The sequence below is a fragment of the Callionymus lyra genome, chromosome 2 (genome assembly GCF_982586985.1).
Source record: "Callionymus lyra chromosome 2, fCalLyr1.hap1.1, whole genome shotgun sequence".
In the NCBI taxonomy this organism is placed as follows: Eukaryota; Metazoa; Chordata; class Actinopteri; order Syngnathiformes; family Callionymidae; genus Callionymus; species Callionymus lyra.
This window is the reverse complement of record NC_141819.1, coordinates 17,194,208-17,215,041: the sequence shown is the minus strand read 5'-3', so window position 1 is coordinate 17,215,041 and position 20,834 is coordinate 17,194,208. Positions and strand designations below refer to the sequence as shown.

The following is a 20,834-nucleotide window of genomic DNA, read 5'->3' as shown; positions in this document are numbered from 1 at the left end:
ATATGAAATAGTTAAGTAGGAAAAAAGCTCTGAAGGCTTTCTAGCTTTGGGCTGCAAATAATGATTAATGCGACACATATTTAGTAAAATACTTTCTTAATATTGTTTTTTATTAAACAAAAATGAAGAAAAACGGATCAATTAAAGACGGAAAGACACACCCAGACTTCAGAGCGAGTTCTGTATTTGCATTTATTCATTACTACAAATGGCCCACCAAATATAGACGAATAACAGTTTCAAACAAGCTTCAAATCTCATAAATTATGAATAACTCTAATCGAACCAGTCCCATGTTTGTTTGGAATCAGTCCAAGTCTTTTCAAATGAGTTTTCCCGAGCTCATAACCACGAGACCTCCAGCGATAATTAGACTGGTGCATAGCAGGAGTTCAGTGCAGCGCCAGCCTTGTGACCGCAGGTTAAACACACACACACACACACACACACACACACACACATGGATATGGACGCACACTTGTGCACAATAATAAGAAGCATGAATGAACACGGACACTGAGTCAAACAAATATGGCAAATGGACGCATGAAGTTTCCCTCCTGGTTATTTCCTTTTGAGGAAATAACAATTTCATGATGTGAACGCCTTTGTGCTAACAATGTTCCAGGCACACACACACATGCACACACACACACACACACACACACACACACACACACACACACACACACACACATTCAGGCATACACAGTATTGGTTCATTAGTGTGATGTCCTTGTTGCGGGAGTGTTTGTTCCCAGTTGAGCCATTTTATCTTGAGCCGTTTCATTTTCCAGCCCATTATGTTATTTTTTCCCCGAAACAAAGTCGTTTGTCACTTGAATCAACTTTGGCTTTAAAGCAAAACAAGTTGATTTTGAGGTTGAAGTCCCCAATAAAGATCATTTGCAGTATTCCCCAGGAACAAAGTTAGGTTGTGAGGTTGGAGGCACTTGAAAATAATTAGAAAACGTGGTTTGTGATGATTAGCCAAGTCTGTTAAGAACAAGTTTTCAAGATTTAAATAATATTTGCAGTAAAACTTAACATAAACATAGTCAATGAACATGCATATGAAAAAATATTCTGTGATATTATTAATGTTTTACATTTTCGTTACTGCCTATCTGAGGTTAATGTCTTTTTTCAACAATTTTCCCAACTTTCTATCACTTCCATTTTTTTTTTGACAAAATCTCGAATGCTCTAGTAGAAGAACTCACATTTCTCTGATCCTTAAAACTCTTCACTGGCTGCCAGTTTCTTTCAGGATCAATTTTAAAATTCTGTTTCTTACTTTCACATCTATTCATGGTCAGACTCCTCCTTACATCAGTGATCTGATCCAGCCTTACACCCCAGCTCGGGCTCTGAGGTCTGTGGATCAGAATCTACTGATGGTTCCTAAACACGGTTCAGGACCAGAGGAGAGAAATCCTTCCAGACTGTTGCTACTAAGCTTTGGAACGATCTTCCTCTCGCTCTGTGTTTGATGATCTACTGACTCCTTCAAGAAACATCTGAAGACACTTTTATTCGTGCAGACTTTTCCTTGATTTCCTTCAAACACTCCTGTGTTTGTCTTATATGTCTTGACTGTTTAAGTATATATTGTATTGAGTATTGTTTTGATTGTTTAAGCGCTTTGTGACCCTGGCCTGGAAAAGCGCTCTACAAATATAAATTACTTACTTACTTACTTATTTATAACTTACGTATTTTTAAAATATATTTTCTTCAAATCCCTTTCCTATTATTCATTTGTTTCCAAAATATTATTTAAAATAAATAATTATAAATAATATATATATTCTATCAATATATTATAAATATTTATTTTTTAATCTTTAAACCCAAAACTAAATACTTGTATAACTGCATTATTCTAAGGCTGTGTTTATATTTCAAGTAAAACACGTACAAATATTTGAAGGTTCTCTTCTTCACCCATCAGTAACGTCTACTCCCTCCACCACACCCTTATGTACCAGTATTTTTAGAGAGTCGGTTCAAACCAGAAAAGCTGAGGAGCTGTGTGGCAGGTGAGAATCCTCGGCCATCTTATCTCTTTTGACTCGTCACACTTGTTTTGCACAAGAAATGAGTGATAACTATCTTGGTTCTGAACGTGGCTGTGGAAGCCAGATCACAACCGTTTGCTCTGTGACTGGAACAGACTTGAGTTCTTCCGACCATCTATTCTCCACCACTTTTCGGCAAACTCTCGTCCGGCTGGGCTTTGATAAACCCTCGGCGTTGGGTCTCTCCGTCGGTGCTGTTCCGACTCGCCAGACGTGTTATCAGCAGGAGGTGTGTGAGTGTGTGTGGGCGCCATGTTTGTTAGCCGGTGCAACAAATGGCCGTTTATCTGGTGTCGCTCTTATCAAGCTTAGCATGATTTCAACTCGTCTCTCTTGGCACAAGTCTGATGATGTTTTCTTCGATGTCCTTTCCACCACATGTTCTATGTTTCCCTTCATGTGGTCCAAAAGATTATCATGATAACAAAAAAAAAAGTATAATAAGGATATTATTATTGATCTGTATATGTTTTTTTTCTTCTGAGATACTGAAAATACACAATTTAACCACTCATTAAGAAATAAAAAGATAAACATAGAAGAATATTATTCTTAGTTTTTTGCTAGTTTAAACCTGAAAAGAGCTGTGATAATAATTACCGTCCTTAATGGGAATGGGTCCATTAGGTTCAGATGCTAATGTGCGAATCATTATTCATCTTTGGACAACACTGTGGTGTGATACTGAAATAACTGAATCAAGTTTTATGTTTTTGATGCTGGCAAATCATCATGTTCCTTAAATGCACCTGTGTGTGTACGTTCGGATGGAGAACGTTGTAAAAAACATAGTAATGGTTTTTTTATTTGATTCAAAATAATGACTCGAAGTCTAGCATCAAGTAAACGGCATTAATTGTACCATTAGACAAAGAGGGTCGTGTAATTGCAGGCATTGTATGCCGAAGCAATCAGAAAGTAAGAGACAAAGTAAAAAATGAACTAATTAAAAATGACTTAAGGGAAATAATTTGGAACAAACATCAAGCACTGTAATTATGAATGGTGTTATTAGGCTAAGCTAATGTATGTATATATAAAGAGTAAACTAATGTGTATCTATAAAGTTAAATGTCGACTAATGTGAAAACCCAACTCTCCTGACTCACTCTGATGTTTCAAATGTTGAAGTCTTCCTCTCCAAGATGCAGTAAGTCTCTCATCATGACCATGTTTTGAACTTATTACTTTATAAAGTTCTCCCCCGTCTGAAATCTGGGCGAATTAGAGGTTACGAGAGCGGAGTCCATTATGACGTAATAATGGCTTCACTCCTCCTCCAGCCAGCTGTAATCACACCCCGTTTTGTTTATACAACAAGTCCCTTGGAGGTGAAAACTTAGGGGATTAATGACACGCGGTGACAAACCTCAATGTTTGACCAATGACAGCAGAGTGGGAGTGGTTATAATAAACAAGATTTAATCTCAAGAAAATTAAGTGTTTTCAGTGGGCGGGGCTAAAACACATTTTCTAATGTAAATATTTAAATGTATGTATATAAATCATTAAACCACGAACAAAACATGCAGGTCAGAAAACATTTTTCTGTATATTTTGTGAGAGAATACCCCGTGAAATAGAGTTCAGGGGCCAATATGTGGTCCCTGGCCCTCAATAGCTGCATGCTATGTCAAAATTATTTATCTTTCACTCTGACTATTGTCACAAAGCAGTTTGCAGAAGTCGTTGATCTTGTGATTGTTGACTATCAGAGTCGGACATAGATCAAGAAAAAAGGAAAGCATAGTCACGACAATGTCAGAGTTTATCAATCTAATTAAAATAGAAATGTTCAATTCCCCCGATTCACCTCCTCATTTCCTGGCTTCCCTGTCCCGACCTCTATCGGAGCTCGCACATCTGCTAACGTCCTCATTGTTCCCGACATGCTAATGGTTGGTAGCAGTTTCCCTCATTAACGCCCGTGAGAGGAAGACGCCACATAATGGTGAAATGGCTGCAGCGAGAGCACGGCTGCCTCCAATTAATAATAGATGGCGGCTCACTTCCTGTGATGAAAGCAGGCAGCTGCTGCTCGTGCACAGCCTCCGCCATCACACGCATGACTTGGAGAGGGTAGAAGTTCAAGCGGACGCAAAAAGGGTTATCAGAGCTAATGACAACAGGATCTAATGTTTGAGTTGTATTTTGACTCGTAATTACATTTGTTTAATTTCCTTATCATGGCTGAACTGTGACAGACCTGGGTCCATATACTCATTTCTAACAAGATCTTGTCCAGAAAATGTCATGTAGACCGAATACTGAACATTAAAATTAAATCATTAAATTAAATTAATCATTTTACTCATTACATCACGTGTCTCTTTTAAAAAGAAAACATTTATTACATAGAAATTCTTATTCATGCTTTTTTCTGCAGTTTTAGATACTCAATAAAACCACTTGTTACAAGGGAGTCAAGTTCAATTCTATATGATTTATGCTCTTTATGCTTTTGGTTTTGAAAGAGTCTTGTTAAGAGTAACTTTACCACTTTTAAAGTGTAATAGATAAAACAACTGTTGAAGCTAAGGTTTTTTTTAAACCCTATAAAATATTGCTAGCTTAGCAAGTGGCTAACATATAGGACTACTCTAGTGCAATCAGAATATTCATTCATTCAAATGTTCTATTTATTCATCGCCTTTTTAATTCAAATTAATAATTTTCACCATGAATGGCTAAAGTTTGGTCAAGTAGCTCGGTACTCATTTGACATTGTCTGGTGGTGAATTATTGGAATTATATTAAACTATATGTGTAAAACAAATCATCAATTTTAAAATTGTTGGGTTTGTTTTTTTATTAAATGATTCAGAAAAATAATTCAATGCAATTATTTTTAAAGTTTTAAATGTTATATTTAACCTTTCATCCTGTAGTGAAAATTACAAAACCCACAGAAAAACGAAAAGGATATTAACAGGGATCTATACCTGAGTATTTCTGTGAGTCATATGCGACGTACGATCGGTGAATGTCAAAAAATGTTTTCGTGTGTGAATATGGCAGCAGTTTCAGTGACTGACTCAAATGTTTGTTTGTCCACAGTTAGTTTAATTTGAACATATTGGAGCCTTTACAGCTGTTATTTGGACTGTAAGTTGATGCAGCTCTGCAGGGCCCCGGTGACATCTGTGTCACTCAGTTGAACTTGGATTATCGTTCTACTAGTCCTGAGCTCAGTCACATGTCAGAGATTCGCTGTAGAGCTGAGGTGGTTCTTGCTTCTTCTCCGGATGTCGTCTGGTTCGCCTGGCGTCAGCGGCCATGTTGAAATGATGATCTTATCGTGTTCCTCTGCTGGCACATGCTGCTAATCTGAGTGGAAACGTGCTTTGCGATGACACGATTGCAGCCGGGTTGTGAATCTGATAATAGTGTCTTGGCCACGGTAGACTCCCTGAGTTAGAAACCTTAGCACCTAAGACGTGTCATCCTCCTACTGTTTGCTGAAAATGCACCTGTAAGTATATGTATATATATGCATTTATATATATGACGTAACTTTCGTTTACAACGTCACTAAGATGGCGGCCATTTAGGGTAGATAGTGTCCATCGAACCATACTCAGTTTTGTGAGCGTTTTAGTACGCCAATTTATGGAGCACTAAATTTTGCATACTAAGAATTGAGTACACAAGTATGCAATTTGAGACACAGCACTGGTCTGACATATGTTTTCTGTGAATACTTCCACTTTTATTGTTTTACAACTTTCCTGAACACAGTATTGTAGGTTTGAAGTTAGACAGAAAATAGAGCAGGCATCTTCTCGACCTCCAAGTTTAGACAAATAAAGCATGTTTTAGTCCAGTCAGGCTCAAAGGTCACTGCACATGTGTTGACCTCTTCTCTTACAGTGGAAAACCTTGAACTCAACATGTTCCTACACTCAGTTGTGGAAATGAAGGACACAATGGTAGACTTCCGCTTCTCTTTTCTTGTGAGTGGGAGGAAACCAGTGCTTGCATTCAACCATGAGAAGAAGGTGAAGTCACTGCGCAATAAAAAAAAAACTGTTTAAAAAATGCACTTTAAAAGGAAACTAATGTCAAACTCCATCTTTGACATGTTTCAAATGTTGAAGTCCTTCATCATGACCATGTTTTGAACTTATTACTTTATAAAGTTCTCCCCCGTCTGAAATCTCAGCATATGAGAGGTTACAAGAGCGGAGTCCATTATGATGTAATCACGCCCACTTTATTTATACAACAAGTCTCTTGGAGGTGGAGACTTCCGCGATTGATGATGTGCGGTGACAAACCTTGACATTTGACCAATCATAGCAGAGTGGGTGTGGTTATGTTAAACAAGATTCAATCTCCAAAAGTGTTCAGTGGGCGGAGCTTAAACACATTTTCTAATGTAAATATTTGTATGAAAAGAGAGTTTTGTACAAACAGACAAAGGATGATACAATAGAGTTCAACATCTATTTAAGACACACTTAAATCAACACATTAGTTGAACTTTAATAAAGAGGGGGGTTTTTTTAGACATTTTAACATTTTAAATATATCACAAAAGTTAAAATATGTGTCACAATAATCCACCTAGTCTTTGCCGTATTTACAAACTTTTCTCCTGAACTAGTTTCCTTCTAATTTTTCTAAATCATATCAAAATTAAAACCAAACACTGAACCAACATTTAATAATTGGCCAAATATTAATAAAAGTATTCAGCAGATTTTAATCAACCAGAACTAAGTTGTTTGATTGCTGAAAGAAGAACACAAGGAAGAGATCAGTGTTTACAGAAAATATATAATCAGTAGTTTCAAAGATAAGACGGTTCACGGCATCTCAACTTCTGCGTAGGTGTGAACGTCTCAGCAACACTTTAATTAATATCATCACAGCGTTCCTGCCGTCTTTTTATCCTCCTTTTTTTGCCATGTGTCAGTAGATATAACATTCCTGAAATACCCTCCACGCATCCTCTTCATTAGCATCTTCTCTGGGAAAAAGGGGATTTGATGTGATCTCTAATAACACTTGTTCCAGTCGGAGTCGGATGATTTCCCCCCATTTTAATGAAGCTCTTCTTGTGCTGGCTCTGGAAGCAGCTGTTGGAGGCTCACGAGCTGGTCCCCGAGGAGGCGAGGGACTGTCTAACTGGGCTGGACCGGATCCCTTTGGATTGAGGCTAAAATTGGAGGGCGATGGGAAACAAGAGAGGAGGCAGGAGACCTAGATATGATCACTTGTTTGTGAAAATGTTTTCTCTTTAAAGTGGTTTGAAAAACTGATTCAACCACGAATGGTTTCCTCCCAGAGTCCAAACTCTATGTTGTCTGTAGGTGCAACTGTGTGAGGGAGTGGTTCTGTCTATAGTTATAAATAGTTACCTAGTTACATTACTAGTTACTTTATGTTACTTTCAAAGTAGAAGTGATCAATCAATTCAGACAAAAGGTGAGAACAATATATTAAGTAAATAACAAGTAAAACAAAATAAATTAGGGTTGCATGGATCGTTAAAATCTGTGGCTATTAAATATATAGTTTTTTATTGCCTATTTTGTTTTTCCAAGGTTCTGTGCAAACACAGAAAAGTCACTTTTTCTTAATTATGCTATTGGTTACAAACGGATTAAGTAAAAACAATACAATGCAACAACACTGTAAAAATCAACAACCTTTATAGTACAATATCAAGCAATACACAAAGTAAAGTGTCGAATAAAATAAAAACTTTTAAAATAAAACAAGTTCATCAAACAATATAAACTTAACAAATAAATCAGCATTTCTGTCTTGTCAGCAGACATGTCTCTGTCTTCCCTGAGTTACTTTTTTATTAAATATATACGGTCATTAAATATATATGATACAGTGTAAGTTATAGTGTTTCACGGTTAGTTTGAAAATGTACATTCTTGAAATCACCATAGTGATCCCATTGTCATTGAATGCATCATTTATGTGTGTGAAAGAACGCTATAGACGTTGTGTTTCTTCAGTCTTACCCATCACGCATTCATTTTTGTATTGATTTGTATTGAAGACGAACAACATACATTTTTACCTATGTACCATCGCGTATGAGTAAAAAAAAAAAACTAAACGTTTTGCTAATTGAACTGAAGGATGACAAGGCTGTTAAAATCACAGTAACCATTTAAACGTTACGGTGTCTGACGAAGTAATTAGTTACAGATCTTGTTACTAAAAAAAAAACTAACGTAGTTACTGTAACGTTCCAACACTGGACAACTGCTCTATCCAGGGTGTTCCTCGTCTACCTCTACAAGTCGCTGTATCAAGGGAACACTGAAGCGTGAGGTCGTTGTGAAGACAGAGCTGAGCCAAAAGATGAAGCTCTTCATTTACCTTCACATCTATGATCAACAACTCTGTGACCAAAAGAACAAAATGGCCACATTAGTGGCTCAAATAACTTTGTTTGTTCAGACCTTTTGTTTGAAATAAGGTGATGAGCTCAGTCATTCAGGAGAGACTCGTACCAGAACCTCCTCCACATGGAAGCCAGTTCTGTTTAATAAACCTGCTGGAATCGTTCAGATCGTGCTGGTTGATGATGGTTTGTAGTCGGCTGCGATGAGACAGTGTGACGGGTCGGTGTAAATGACTGACTCACGAGATTGTTGTGCGCTTAAGAAATCATGTTGTAGTTACAATGTCGTGACCTTCATCCGTGAGCCTCGCATCCGATCCTCGCTCGCGTCTTTTCAAGCCAATGTGATTATAATGAGCCGCCGACGTCAGAATGGTAAATGGTTTAGTTTTCCAGTTCAGGGTCGTCGTGTTTGCTCAGCATTGAGAGTAAATAAGAGGCTCCATTCAAGAGAGCAGCCGTGGAAAGAGCTTTTTTCTCTTGGCTGTAAATATTCTCGTCAGTGAATGAATAGAAATGAACAGGATGAAAAAATGATAAATATTTATCGTGAAATTATTTTATATCATCGGCAAAGTTTGATTTGTTCAAACTCTTGATAAGGGAACAACTATTCAGAAGTGAAGTTGCACGGTTAGATATTCAGAGCAAAGGGAACTGTCACACAAAATGTTTTGTGGACGATATAAGATCATTTTTATACATACATCGAGTCACCAAACCTTTCATAATAGCGACAGAGGGAGGAGCTTAAAGAAACTGGGGGTATTATTGTCAGTGGTCACAAGAGAAAAACAATAATATTTAAATAAATCAAATATCCGCAATTAAATCTTTTTTTTCGTAGTAATTTTGGAGTGGAACGAATATGTAGTCATTTGCACTTCTGTGAGTATGAATGTGTGTTGTTTGAACTTTAACTTTTCAGATTCCTTGTTTGATTTCTGTGCTTCAAATGACTTACTTACTTACTTACTAATGATTCTCGATTATTTTTTTTTAAAAAAGGTACGTTCAAAAATGTTTTGAATATTTGGTCTTTCTGATCGAGGCTTTTAACTCCTCATTAATTTTCTATTATTTTAACATAAAATCAATCCATCTCAACTTGAATATACATCAAATCTTTGACCTTGACTATAAAGAAATATTATTAATCATGAAACACATATCTATATAAGAAAACACTTTCAATTGACGCCTCTTCGTTGGTGTTCAACGGATTCTTCTCTCGATTCATGTGAATCTAAACTAGAATCACAACTAACATTTTTGAACGATATCTGGGGAATCGAAAAGCTATCGATTCTTGATTCTCGATACTCGACACTAGTTCACACTTACTTTAACTCTTAGCTTAAAAAACATGACTCACTCATTTACCTTCATCACGTTATGACCTTGTAGGATTATTTAGGATTGAGTCTTCACTACCGTCATATCACATGTTAGCGTTCAGGTGTTGGAAGTGCATATGTCAGGTGCTGTGTCCAAAATTGCTCACTTCTCTGAGTGCACTGGTTTATAGTACACATTAAGATAGTGCACGTACTTGCCCAGGGAGCAAATTGTAGAAAGGGTAGTTCTGTCTCAAATCAAACACTGTTGCTACACACTTACTTGACTCAACAGCTTCTTCTTCTACTACTTTTTTACCTCTGATCGCCACCAGAACTTAGAACACTAACGTCAAGTTATTAAGTTGTTTCATTGTGTTAATGTTGTTGTTGTTTTTGGGTAAAATGAGTGTTTTCTCGAGACATTTAAGTCAGTATCTGCTCCGATGACACGTCATCTACGTCACTAATATGGCGGCTGTTAAGGGTGGAAAGTGTCCATCGATCTACACTCAACTTTCTGGATGTTTGAGTGCGCCAATCGAGTGCTCATTGCGCACTACATTGTCGCACACTGCTCCTTAGGACGCACTTGTGCACCTAAAATATTAAATATAAGTGCAGAAGTGCACGATTTGGGACACACCCAAGAAGAAAATAAGCGTTAATTGTTTTATTTGAACACGTCGTGCACTGAAATGGTGGCTGCAGACGAGGACTGAGCAAAGGCATGAAAAGCCGTAGAAAATAGAGTAATGGTCGACGCCAATCCCCTCTGCATGTGTGAGATATGAGTTTCCAACTGTCACTCCTGGTTACACTTCTCTCTCGTACCACTCACCCATTTTCTCCCCCGCCCACCTTCTGTCCCCTGACGCTGCCGCACAATCTTATTTCCTGTGGGTCTGTCTTCTCTCCACGCCTGCTCACCGTCAGCATATCTGGCTTAATTCAATCTCCGGTACACGGTCTCGCCAGCCTAATGACCCGTGACTTTGAATTAATGATTCCTGCTTTTCTTCTGGGGTCAGCAGCTCTTTAGCGTGTGTCCCCGGCTCTGCTGTTTTCACTAACGGGGGCCACACACCACAAAGGTTTATTTGATACCATTTCATCACCGCTCAGACTTTTTTTCTTTTTTTTGTATCTGCCGCAGTAATGAGATTGTGCGCTCTGCCAACAGCTACACAGGTGTGTTGTCGTCGCCCGTTCACAGGCTCGAACCTCTCGCTGTCAGTGAGTTCCATTTCAGCGCAGCAGCTGCTTCTCTCTGTTGTCGAGGGCGTCCTTGCTTGTGTGTACATGTGGTGTTTGCACTGCAGATTATTGAGTCGTCTGCACTTATTGACACGTTTAATAACGCTTTTCATCTTTCAGGGTGAGTATTGACAGCAGCGTAAGTATAGACTCATGTCAGGAGGACGGTTCTGGTGGAGGAAACGTATTTTAAAAGATATTTAACTTAAGACGCTTTACATTAAGGAGAATAAATATACAGAGAATTTTGAAAACAGAAGGACAGGGAAGACTATTAAGAGAAGGACATTTTGATCAGGTGAGTTTTGAGGAGTGATTTGAAAGTGTGGAGTGAGTCAGAGTTCCTGACGGGTTGAGGGAGTGAGTTCCAGAGTGTGGGGGCTGCAGCAGAGAAGGCTCCGTCCCTCAGGGTTCGGTGCTTCGTCCTAAGGGGAGTGAGGAGGTTGGCATCGGAGGATCTGAGGCGGCGGGTTGGACGGTGGAGGTGAGATATGAGGAGGCCAGATTATGGATGGACTTGTAGGTGATGAGGAGAACCTTGTATTGTATCCAAAGTGTGATAGGAAACCAGTGGGGTTCCTTGAGGATGGAGGTGATGCCATCGATGGTGAGGGAGATGTTCTGGGTTGATGAGAGGAGAGATTTGGTACCGGTGGGGAGGAGTTCGGTTTTGTTGCCGTTTTAGAGAATTGTGGTCCATCCAGGTTTTTATTTCGGAAAGGCAGTGAGTGATGGTGGAGAGGGTGACTGGGGTGATAGATTTATTAGAGATGTATACCTGTGGGAATGTTTTGCGTCACAGCCACATTTCTGAGTAAAAAATAAATAAATCTACCGTGAATAGGATTGAAATAGAAGCAAGTGTTTGTTTGGAGCGTTGTTATCTTTCCATCACATGGAATATTTGCTTATTTAAAAAAATAATACGCTATTCATATTCATACGCGATAATGGATCGATTTTAGTTATTCTAATAAATCAGCAATGAATGGACTGGAAGAAACACTGTGTCATGTAACTTTGTGTGCACCTCCTTGACAGAGGAAGTGATGCACTCAGTGATTGCAATGGTGCGTTCAAGAGCGTAGGACAACTAAATGCAAAATACTCTTAAACCGAACAGAAATTACTTCAATAAATAAATAAAAAACGATTTACAAAATTTGAAAAGCAAAAACTGTTGTCTGCACTTTTTGTTTAGTAAACTTTAAGTTAAATGTATTTGTAATGTTTGTTATGTACTTTTCTTTCAGAGGTTTGTTTTTATACAGGCTGTTTTTATTTATGCAAAAAAACAATTTTTCTTTTGCTGTAATCAACTCTTTAAAAGGTCCAAATAGCACTTGTATTAAAAAGTTCTGGATTCAGTTTTTGCATGAATAGCTTTTCTCTTTTATTGAAGCGTTCTGTCACTGAATGATTGGACCATCGATTGAAACGAGAAATCCAGGTCTCTATCTGTTTCGTTCATTTTGAAAGGGAGACGAAGTATGAGGATAAAGTCAAATTCGGTGGCGGATGGATTTGACTGAGGGTCTAGAAACCAGAGCCAGACTCGTCTTTGTCAAGTTACGTTCCGACACTGTCGGGATCCTTCCACGTACTTTCACCGAGAGCTCTGAAGGCTATTTTTCTTGGCCGCTCTGCTCAGCCAGCATCTACTAGGACTTTACATATACCGTCTCATCACATTTCCCTCAAACTGTCTCTTGCTCTCGGGCTTTTGTTCACCAAATACAGCATTAGATAGAACAGCGATCCTCAAAAGTGCCTCGTCCGGAGGGTCCGACTATCTTTTCCTCTTCATTAGGGAAATCCCGGGCTGTTTCCTCGCAGCTATTTGGCAGAATTCTCGTTTTTCTTCTCATTATTCTGTGAAGTTTGATTCTATTCTTCCTCTTCCCATCTTTTTGCATCCTTTCTTCCACTGTATTCCTCCCTGCGTCTCTCTCCGTAATGATGTAATTAAAGAGGGTTTTGTTGTGTAATTGCCAGTGGTCTCTCTGTTCTTCACTCGCTGCGTTCTTCTGCTCCTGACTCCACTAATTATGCCTGGAGGACAAAGACACGACTGTAGTTGCATCCAGCAGCCGGAGGAGCCGGGAGGACCCGAGCGCCTCGCACTCCCGGGACACGGCCAAGTGACAGTTGCCATGGAAACCGTCGCTTTTTTTCGTCAGATAGTTGATGTATGTGTGTGTGTGTTTTTGCGATAGGTGAACACGCAAAACACTTGGGCTTCAGGTCATCCCGTCGTTTTTTTTTTTTTCCTTCGGCACGATCCATGATGGTTGGCCCTCGGCCAAATCCAGCTTGTCGCTATTCCTTGTTTGGGTCCCGAGGTGGGCCGGCTGTCAATTATTATTGATTACACCGCCACCTCGTGTAGCAGCAGCCAGGAGCTCCCGCTGACTCGGCAATTTTCTACTCACTGTGGCCACGACTCTGCCCTTACAGCAGAAACTTAAAAGTGTGCTGCGATGATGATGATGATGATGATGATGATGATGAGGCTTCGAAAGACACTTCCATACATGACTTGCACAAGTTAGAATAATGTGTGAGTCTGTGTATGATTGTTAGCGTCTATGTCAGTGTTACAGCCTCACAGCAAGAAGGATGTTTTGTTGAATCCAGCTTCAAAAAAAGTTTTATTTTAAGACATTTTTTTTGTGAAGTGTGTATTTTTTCATGCTTTAGCGATTCATGCTTTAGGGATTTTTCCTCAGTACTCCAGGTCCTCCCAAAGTTAAGAAGCATACTGATGTTGATCGATGACTTTCCATTTGACTTGCCATTGAAAAAGATCATCTTTAAAGACATTTAAATCCTTGAATATTGTACCGTCCCTTTAACATGCTTGCATGGACTTTAATGGATGCGAGCACACTTTTTCGGCCTATCCCAACAGATTCCGAGAAATCAGGAAGCTGCTAATGGAAGGCCAAAAACATTGTAGGATTTACACATTTTAAAAGCCTGTAAGTTAGTGAATATTTGAGCTAAATGGCAATAATTTAATTGGAAACTTTTCTTGGAATTCACGATACTGAGACTATGAAACTAAAAATAAAGAATTAGCACATTAATGTTTTCTGCCTATTCACACAAATAAGGGCAAACATTAAAAGTCAGGCTTAGTCCAGCAAAGAGCAGTTCATGAGGGTCATTTTAAACCCACGAAGATGTTTGTAGGAACTCTGTGCTCTAGTGAGGGAACCATGATGGCTTAAGTGCACTTTATAGATGTAGACATAACATATGCCATTATATTTTATTAAATTAAGTCAATACTAATAATCATGTGTCTTCTTACGGTAGGTAATTATACATTATTCAAAACTAGTGATAAATATTTTAACAAACTTTTCAGGGCTATTAAAAAATTGACCAAAATGCAATTAAGTAAAAGTCTATGTGTGAATGCTAATGGTTTTGGGTAAAATTAAAGCAAAACAGAGGCAGTCATACCTGTTTTTGGACATCTTTTTTAATTCTAAGCAATACTCAAATCAGCTGTTTAGCCTCCATCTTACTTCATCTACTGCTACAAATGGCTTCTCTGATGGTTCATGAAGAAAGCCCACTGCACAGTTGTGAAGTTGTTGGTCTCACACACATCAAAGCTCAGCTTCAGATGGACAAACTGGCTCCCCTGAGCTCAAGGTTTGGCTTCTCCTCCAACACATCCGTCTTCTTGGTCCAAAAAATGGGTCTGAACTGAACGGGTGCCATGCGAGACAAATGGCTTAAATCACAATTTCTGGATGATGCTACGAGTCTAGGAGTGAACCTGTGGGACTGTGAGCCGGCGTCTTCAGGGGCCTTCAGCAAACATGGCAAGCTGGTTCACATGTTTAGTCAATTGAACGGTTCTATTTATACAACATTACATTTGGACTACAATGAAAGAGTGGAGGATGAGACGCATTTGTTGTTTCTTACAACACAGCATCTGTAGTAACAAAGGCTCAGGAGCTCATAAGTACTTTAGTATCCATTTTTAGGATTTCTCCTGGATATAAAGAGGTTTATTGGGCATGTCCAAGTGGGAGGAGACCTCAGGGCAGACCCGGGTTACCAAGACCATGTATCCCACTTAACATGCTTTGAATGTAGTTTTGTATTCTATTGCTTTTGAGAAATAGTCACCTATAATTTTGACGATATGAAAGCTATTGTAGTCCAAATCTACCACCAACTGCATGTTGGCATATTTCATAACCATTGTTTCCTCTTCTACTTTATAATACTTTTATTTCATCTCTTTTCTGTCAGCACTTTTCACCCTTTTTTGAAGAAAGAGCTGACAGGCAAAAAAAAGCATTTATGATAGTGAGCCAAGTGTTTTTATTCTTACAAAACATTTTCTTAATCTTCTCTTAAAGCACTGTTGACCGGTGTGGGAGGAAATGCAAATATAATGCTGAGAATGCTTCCAAATTAGAGCTTCTATCTAGAAGGAGATCACTGGACAAACTACTGTCCATCATGGATGATGACAGTCATCCTCTGAACACTGTCATCAGTGAACAGAGAAGCAGAATGAGCACGAATGCTCCTCCCATGATGCAACACTAATAGACTCAGAGACTCATTAATTCCTTGTGCTATTAGACTATTTAATTCTGAAATTTGGTGTGAAAAGATGATGATATTCTATGTTAATCTTTGTATCCTTTTCTCTGTGTTATTTTTCTTTGATCTACTTTCTTTATACTTGGATTTCTGTCATATGACTTGTTATTTTATTCCACCTTGTTCTTGTTCTTGTTTTATTAATATATCGTCTTTGTTGCTGTGGGCTGGAAAATAATTTCCCAAAGGATATCTCCAGAGGGATTAATAACGTTTAGCTATCCGATTTTTACATTGTCTATATAATAATAATAATAATAATAATCTCTATTTATATATGTTTGTTTCTCAATTAAATACTTGTTTTTGCATTTGTAAGAGTCAGTCTTTTTGATAATATTCCTAACTGAACTGATTTATTTCTCTGTGCAGGCTGAAAGCTCAAACTGTTACGAACAAAAGTCGATGAATGAGAACAACGCAACCAACGATGGACAATAAAAGTGGTGAGATTGTGGAAACAGTTGTTGCAGATTATTGTCTTGTTCAGTTTATATACTAATCCATATTTTACAGAATTGGAAATTGTATCTGTTTTTGTTTGGTAGAACACAATTCAAGTTTTCTCATTTGATGTGTTGCATTTGTGATTTCCCTAGTCCCGCAACTGATTTAAATGTTATATTTTCATTAAAAACCTTTAATGTTAGATTGATAATTGTTGTTTCTCAAGCTTTTAATTCACACAAAAGTGTGACCAGAAGACGGGCCGATGGGTCACCTTGACCCAGAGATAACACAAGGCTCAAGATTATTTTTCTAAATTGAATTTATTTTAAATCATTTGTATTTGCCATTTCTGCTCCAACATTTTCCCCAGTAATTACACAAAATTACAGTCTGGTCACTACTGTGTTAGGAAAACATTGATATTTACTTTATAGTTCATTGGCAAAAATGTATGTTAATTTTAATGTAGCGACTGATGCTCAGTTGTCTTCATCTTTATTTAAAATTAAAATTGAAATGATTAATGTTAAGGCTTCATTACAAGATTGGCAATACAGACGAGCAGAAATGAGGTATTTGGAGGTTTTTAATTACTTTTTGGACGAAGATTAAGACAAGCTCTATAAGGCGTGACATGATCACTATTTTCGTCTACTGAATCCAATTTCTAATATATTTTATCTGCCCACAGCTAACGGGTTGCAGACCAAAGTTAGTGAAGGAGAAGTCCAGAGAAAGCAGCTTCCCTACTCAGTAGAAACACCATATGGCTTCCACCTTGATCTGGATTTTCTCAAGTATGTGGACGATATTGAAAAAGGGAACACCATCAAAAGAGTTCACATCCAGAGGCGACTCAAGGGCCCGCCAAAATTCAGCACCCTACCAAGGAATTTCAGCCTTCCTGCTCATGGAGCTCGGCCTCTCCTCAAAGAAAAAGAGATCGCCTGGTCAGGCGTGTCAACTTTGGGTCCCAAACCCAAATCAAGGTTGACAGAGGTTCAGCAGGTTTTAGACTTCAGGGCGGGTGACGGAGGCTTTTCTAGCAGGAGCACGACTGCTCAAGGGTATGTCTCTCTTAAACCGAAAGAGGAAGCAGGAGCTGGGACTCGGGAAGAGAAAGGTGTGGGTCTTCAAGGTCGTCCAAATCTGCTTCGAGCGTCAAGCATGCCCATTACTTTACAGCAAAGAAAGGGTTCGGATTCGAGCAGTCCGGATCGGATCATTGGAACGCCAGAGAACGGTTCAACGGAGAACATGTTTAGAGCGTCACCTGACTTAACCGAGAGACGCGTCCCACAAGATAGGATCGGTATTCATCAGCAGATAACGGTGGCGCTGAAACGTGTCAGGGAGCTTGAGGAGCAAGTCAAAACCATCCCAGAACTTAAGGCTCAGATCGCTTCTTTGAGGTCCGAGAGGGAGCAGCTTCTCCGTCAGCTACAAGCACAAGCTCAGGCGTTAGTCTCTGCAACATCTCCTTCAACCACTACTGGTTCAGAGGCGGAGCAGCCGACAAAGTCACCAAGATCTAAACAGGGTTTTAATTTGCCTTTAGTAACCACATCCGGTGTGGATGTGGAGGTTTCTGAGCCAGTCAAACAAGTAAAAGATGTCAAAGAAAAAAACAGAAACATTAAAGTAGAAATGGACTCCAGTCAGGAAACTAGTGAGGATACATCGACCTCAAGCAGTCAAGCATTACTTGATACTGATGCACAGGAAGTTAAATCACTGAGAAGAACAGGAGATACTGTCAGTAATAAGGAAGCGATCAAAACAAACAAAGGTACACATGACCCAAAGATTGTCCACAGTTTGAATGAGCAGCTGAAGACACTGGAGGTTAAGCTAAGTCAGGCAAGTCAGGAGCTACAACGAGCAAATCATCTCCTGAAGGAGCAAATGGCCGAGAACAAGTTAAAGGAAGAGAAGTTACAACAGTTGAGCGAAGGACATGTGATGGAGGTTTGCAGAGTAGCACCGAGAAGAGAAAGTATCGATGCTGGGACAGTGACGGAGAAAGTTGATTTTGCCCATCGAGAAACGGAAACGGAACCTTGTGGTACTGTAGACCAAGGAACAGACACAGAGAGAATCTGCATCGAAGTGCATGTTCCACAACCTGGTCCTATGGACCAGGAAGTCGAAGGCAGTCCGCTAAACACAGTTGACCAGCGGTCAGACATGGAGATGGATGATTCAAGCGCACCCAGGCCAAGAGCTAACAGCATGGAGCGTGGCACTGTAACCGAACGGGTTGACACTCAGGATCAGATGACGGAGACGCCCGTTACACAAAGGGTTAACCAAGTCACCGAAACAGAAGAAGAGACGGTGAACAACCACCCTCACCGACCGAGGGCTAGCAGTGTAGATAGAGGTACAGAGACCGAGAGAGTTCACACCGTGGACAGAGTGACGGAAACAGAGGTCGCACACAGAAGCAATCAACAGACAGAGACAGAGGTAGTACCACATAATAACAATCCTGCCACGGAGCCCATGAATCAAGACGTCACAGAAAACACAAGCAATGAGTCTGCCAGTGTTGATGTAGTGGTCGGTGGAGAAGTGGATAGCACACCGCTGGAGCTTGAAGCGCTCAGTAACGTAGGGACAGAGAGTTTGATTAATAATACAATAAAAATATGTGAAGCAAGTGAAGTTTCCGATACAGAAAAAGTGGAAGAAGGGCAACAAAGCACGGATGTGGTTCAAAATGAAGCATTGGTTGATCCGAAAACAGCACAAAATGACTCGAACACAAAAGAAAACATACCTCCTGACAGTACCCAGACAGAAACGGTGGGGAAGAAAATGCTAGATAGTGAGATAGTAAGAGCTACGATTAAAGAGACCGTGGTCACAGACACTGTTGTCATAATGGCGGAGACTCCTGCGGCTAAGACGGTCGTTCCAGTCAGACCGCAGAGAGGTCGAAGACCCTCAGGAGAACAGGCACCATCAACGCTTCCTCAGCCTGCCCCTGTGCGTCCACGTAGGGGCTCGAGTGAAAGTCAAGGACAGCAGCCCAAACCAGAGACAAACGTCCAGGTGCAGGAAAAGAAAGACCAGTCTGAGCCGCTGCAGATGAAAATCGAATCCCCGACTAAGACTGAGCAAGATAAGCTTCCACAGAAATCAACGGAGAAACAACCTCATCCTGGGGGTGAGACTAAAAGGGAGATCCAAACTTTGCCAAAGACGGTTCAAGCTCAGCCCACGACGAGGCGGAATTCAAAGGAGCTAAAAGCACTACAGAAGGGCTCAAGCGTATCACTGCCTTCTAGTCGCGCATCAGGAGGAAGTCGCCCTACACGCCAAGGGTCAAGTGAAGTCCAGCCTCAGGCCAGAAGAAAATCCACCGAGTCTACAAGTGAGGCCCAACCACTCCGTAGGGGCTCAAGTGAAGCAAGCCAGCGACGTGGCTCTGGTGAATCCCAAGCTTCCCGCCGTGGCTCTGGCATTGAATCACCGACTTCCCCCGCAGCTTTGGGCCAAGTCGTAACCCGATTAACCGGTCTTTTGGGGGAGCAGTGGGCTCAGCTGGGGAGCAGCTCTGGAGCTCAGCAATCTTCCAGCCAGCAGGAGACCCCTGGCACGCAGAAACAGACGGCAGGCAAAAGAGCAGAGGCGAGCAAGGGGGCATCAGCCAAACCTGCAGGGAAAGCTGCGCCTGCAGCCTCAGGGAAAACAGCGGGGAAGCCTGCACCCTCAAAAATGAGCTCCATTCAGAGTCAACTGGTCAGTTCCCTCAGTGTCCTCTCGGCCTTCTACTCCCCAGCCCAGAAAGCAGCAGCGGCCAAAAAACAGCAAGAACAAGGTGAGAGGTTCCAACTCAAATCTCAGTTCATGTCAAATTATAAATCTAATTTTAGGGTAAACTTGGGTTTCTATTGTAGTAGCAAGGAACGATTACTTTATTCCATGACCCAATGATGCAGATGATGAAATGGTTCTTCTTGCTCTCCTGACATTTTAAGCCTCGCCTTGGATGGTTAAATCCCCTGAGCCGCTGCCAATCATCTAATTATTTTTCTACCATTATTTCCGTCTTTCTCAGGCGTAAGTCGGATCAGTTTCTAAAGTGTGTAATCAGATTTATGTCCCGACGTTGCCTCATGTACAAGATCAGACACACAAACAAATGCATCCTAGTGTTTCTCTTTAATATTCCTGTACTGTCAGTGCATTTATATATTCAGGGTTCATCAGGAGTTCGGCTCTAGGATACATGCAGGAGGGGAACATGTTATATAAGGATATTACTGTTTTGATTCCTGTTCTAAATATGGCTCGGATTTGTCTTAATTAATACATTAAAATGTTATTTTTTGCAGCATTAGTCAAACAATTAATGCGCGACACAACCATTAATGACAATTTTAAGGTATTAAGCTTCACTGTTGTTCATCTAAGATGCTGATCTTCTTTTTTTTATTCTCATTTTGGTTTGAGTTGCACTTTGCTGTGAGCTGCATCCTAATTTATGAAATATAGTCCATCTTCTGCACCGTGCATCTGTCCAGCCCGGCGAAGACAATGGTAGTACCGGGCTGAGATCCAAATGGAGTCCACAAAGTAGTCACTGTGGAATCAATCTAGCGATGGTTGCATTGATAGAATCAGACCCACCAAAGTGTCAGCTTGGCAATGCTGCTCATGAGGTTGAACTCTGTGTTTGTCAATTATTCC

At 40.0% G+C, this 20,834-nt stretch overlaps 1 protein-coding gene across 4 annotated transcripts in view; it reads left to right on the top strand.

Moving 5' to 3' along the window:
• The window catches only part of kank4 (KN motif and ankyrin repeat domains 4), an 81,602-nt gene that overhangs the window by 47,071 nt on the left and 13,697 nt on the right, over positions 1-20,834 (top strand). For all 4 annotated transcript variants that reach the window (XM_087783765.1, XM_087783767.1, XM_087783764.1 and 1 more), the window contains exons 3-4: positions 16,059-16,132; positions 16,828-19,962. In XM_087783765.1, coding sequence (XP_087639891.1) covers positions 16,096-16,132; positions 16,828-19,962 — 3,172 coding nt within the window. In that variant the 5' untranslated portion in view covers positions 16,059-16,095. The remainder of the gene's footprint in view (positions 1-16,058; positions 16,133-16,827; positions 19,963-20,834) is intronic.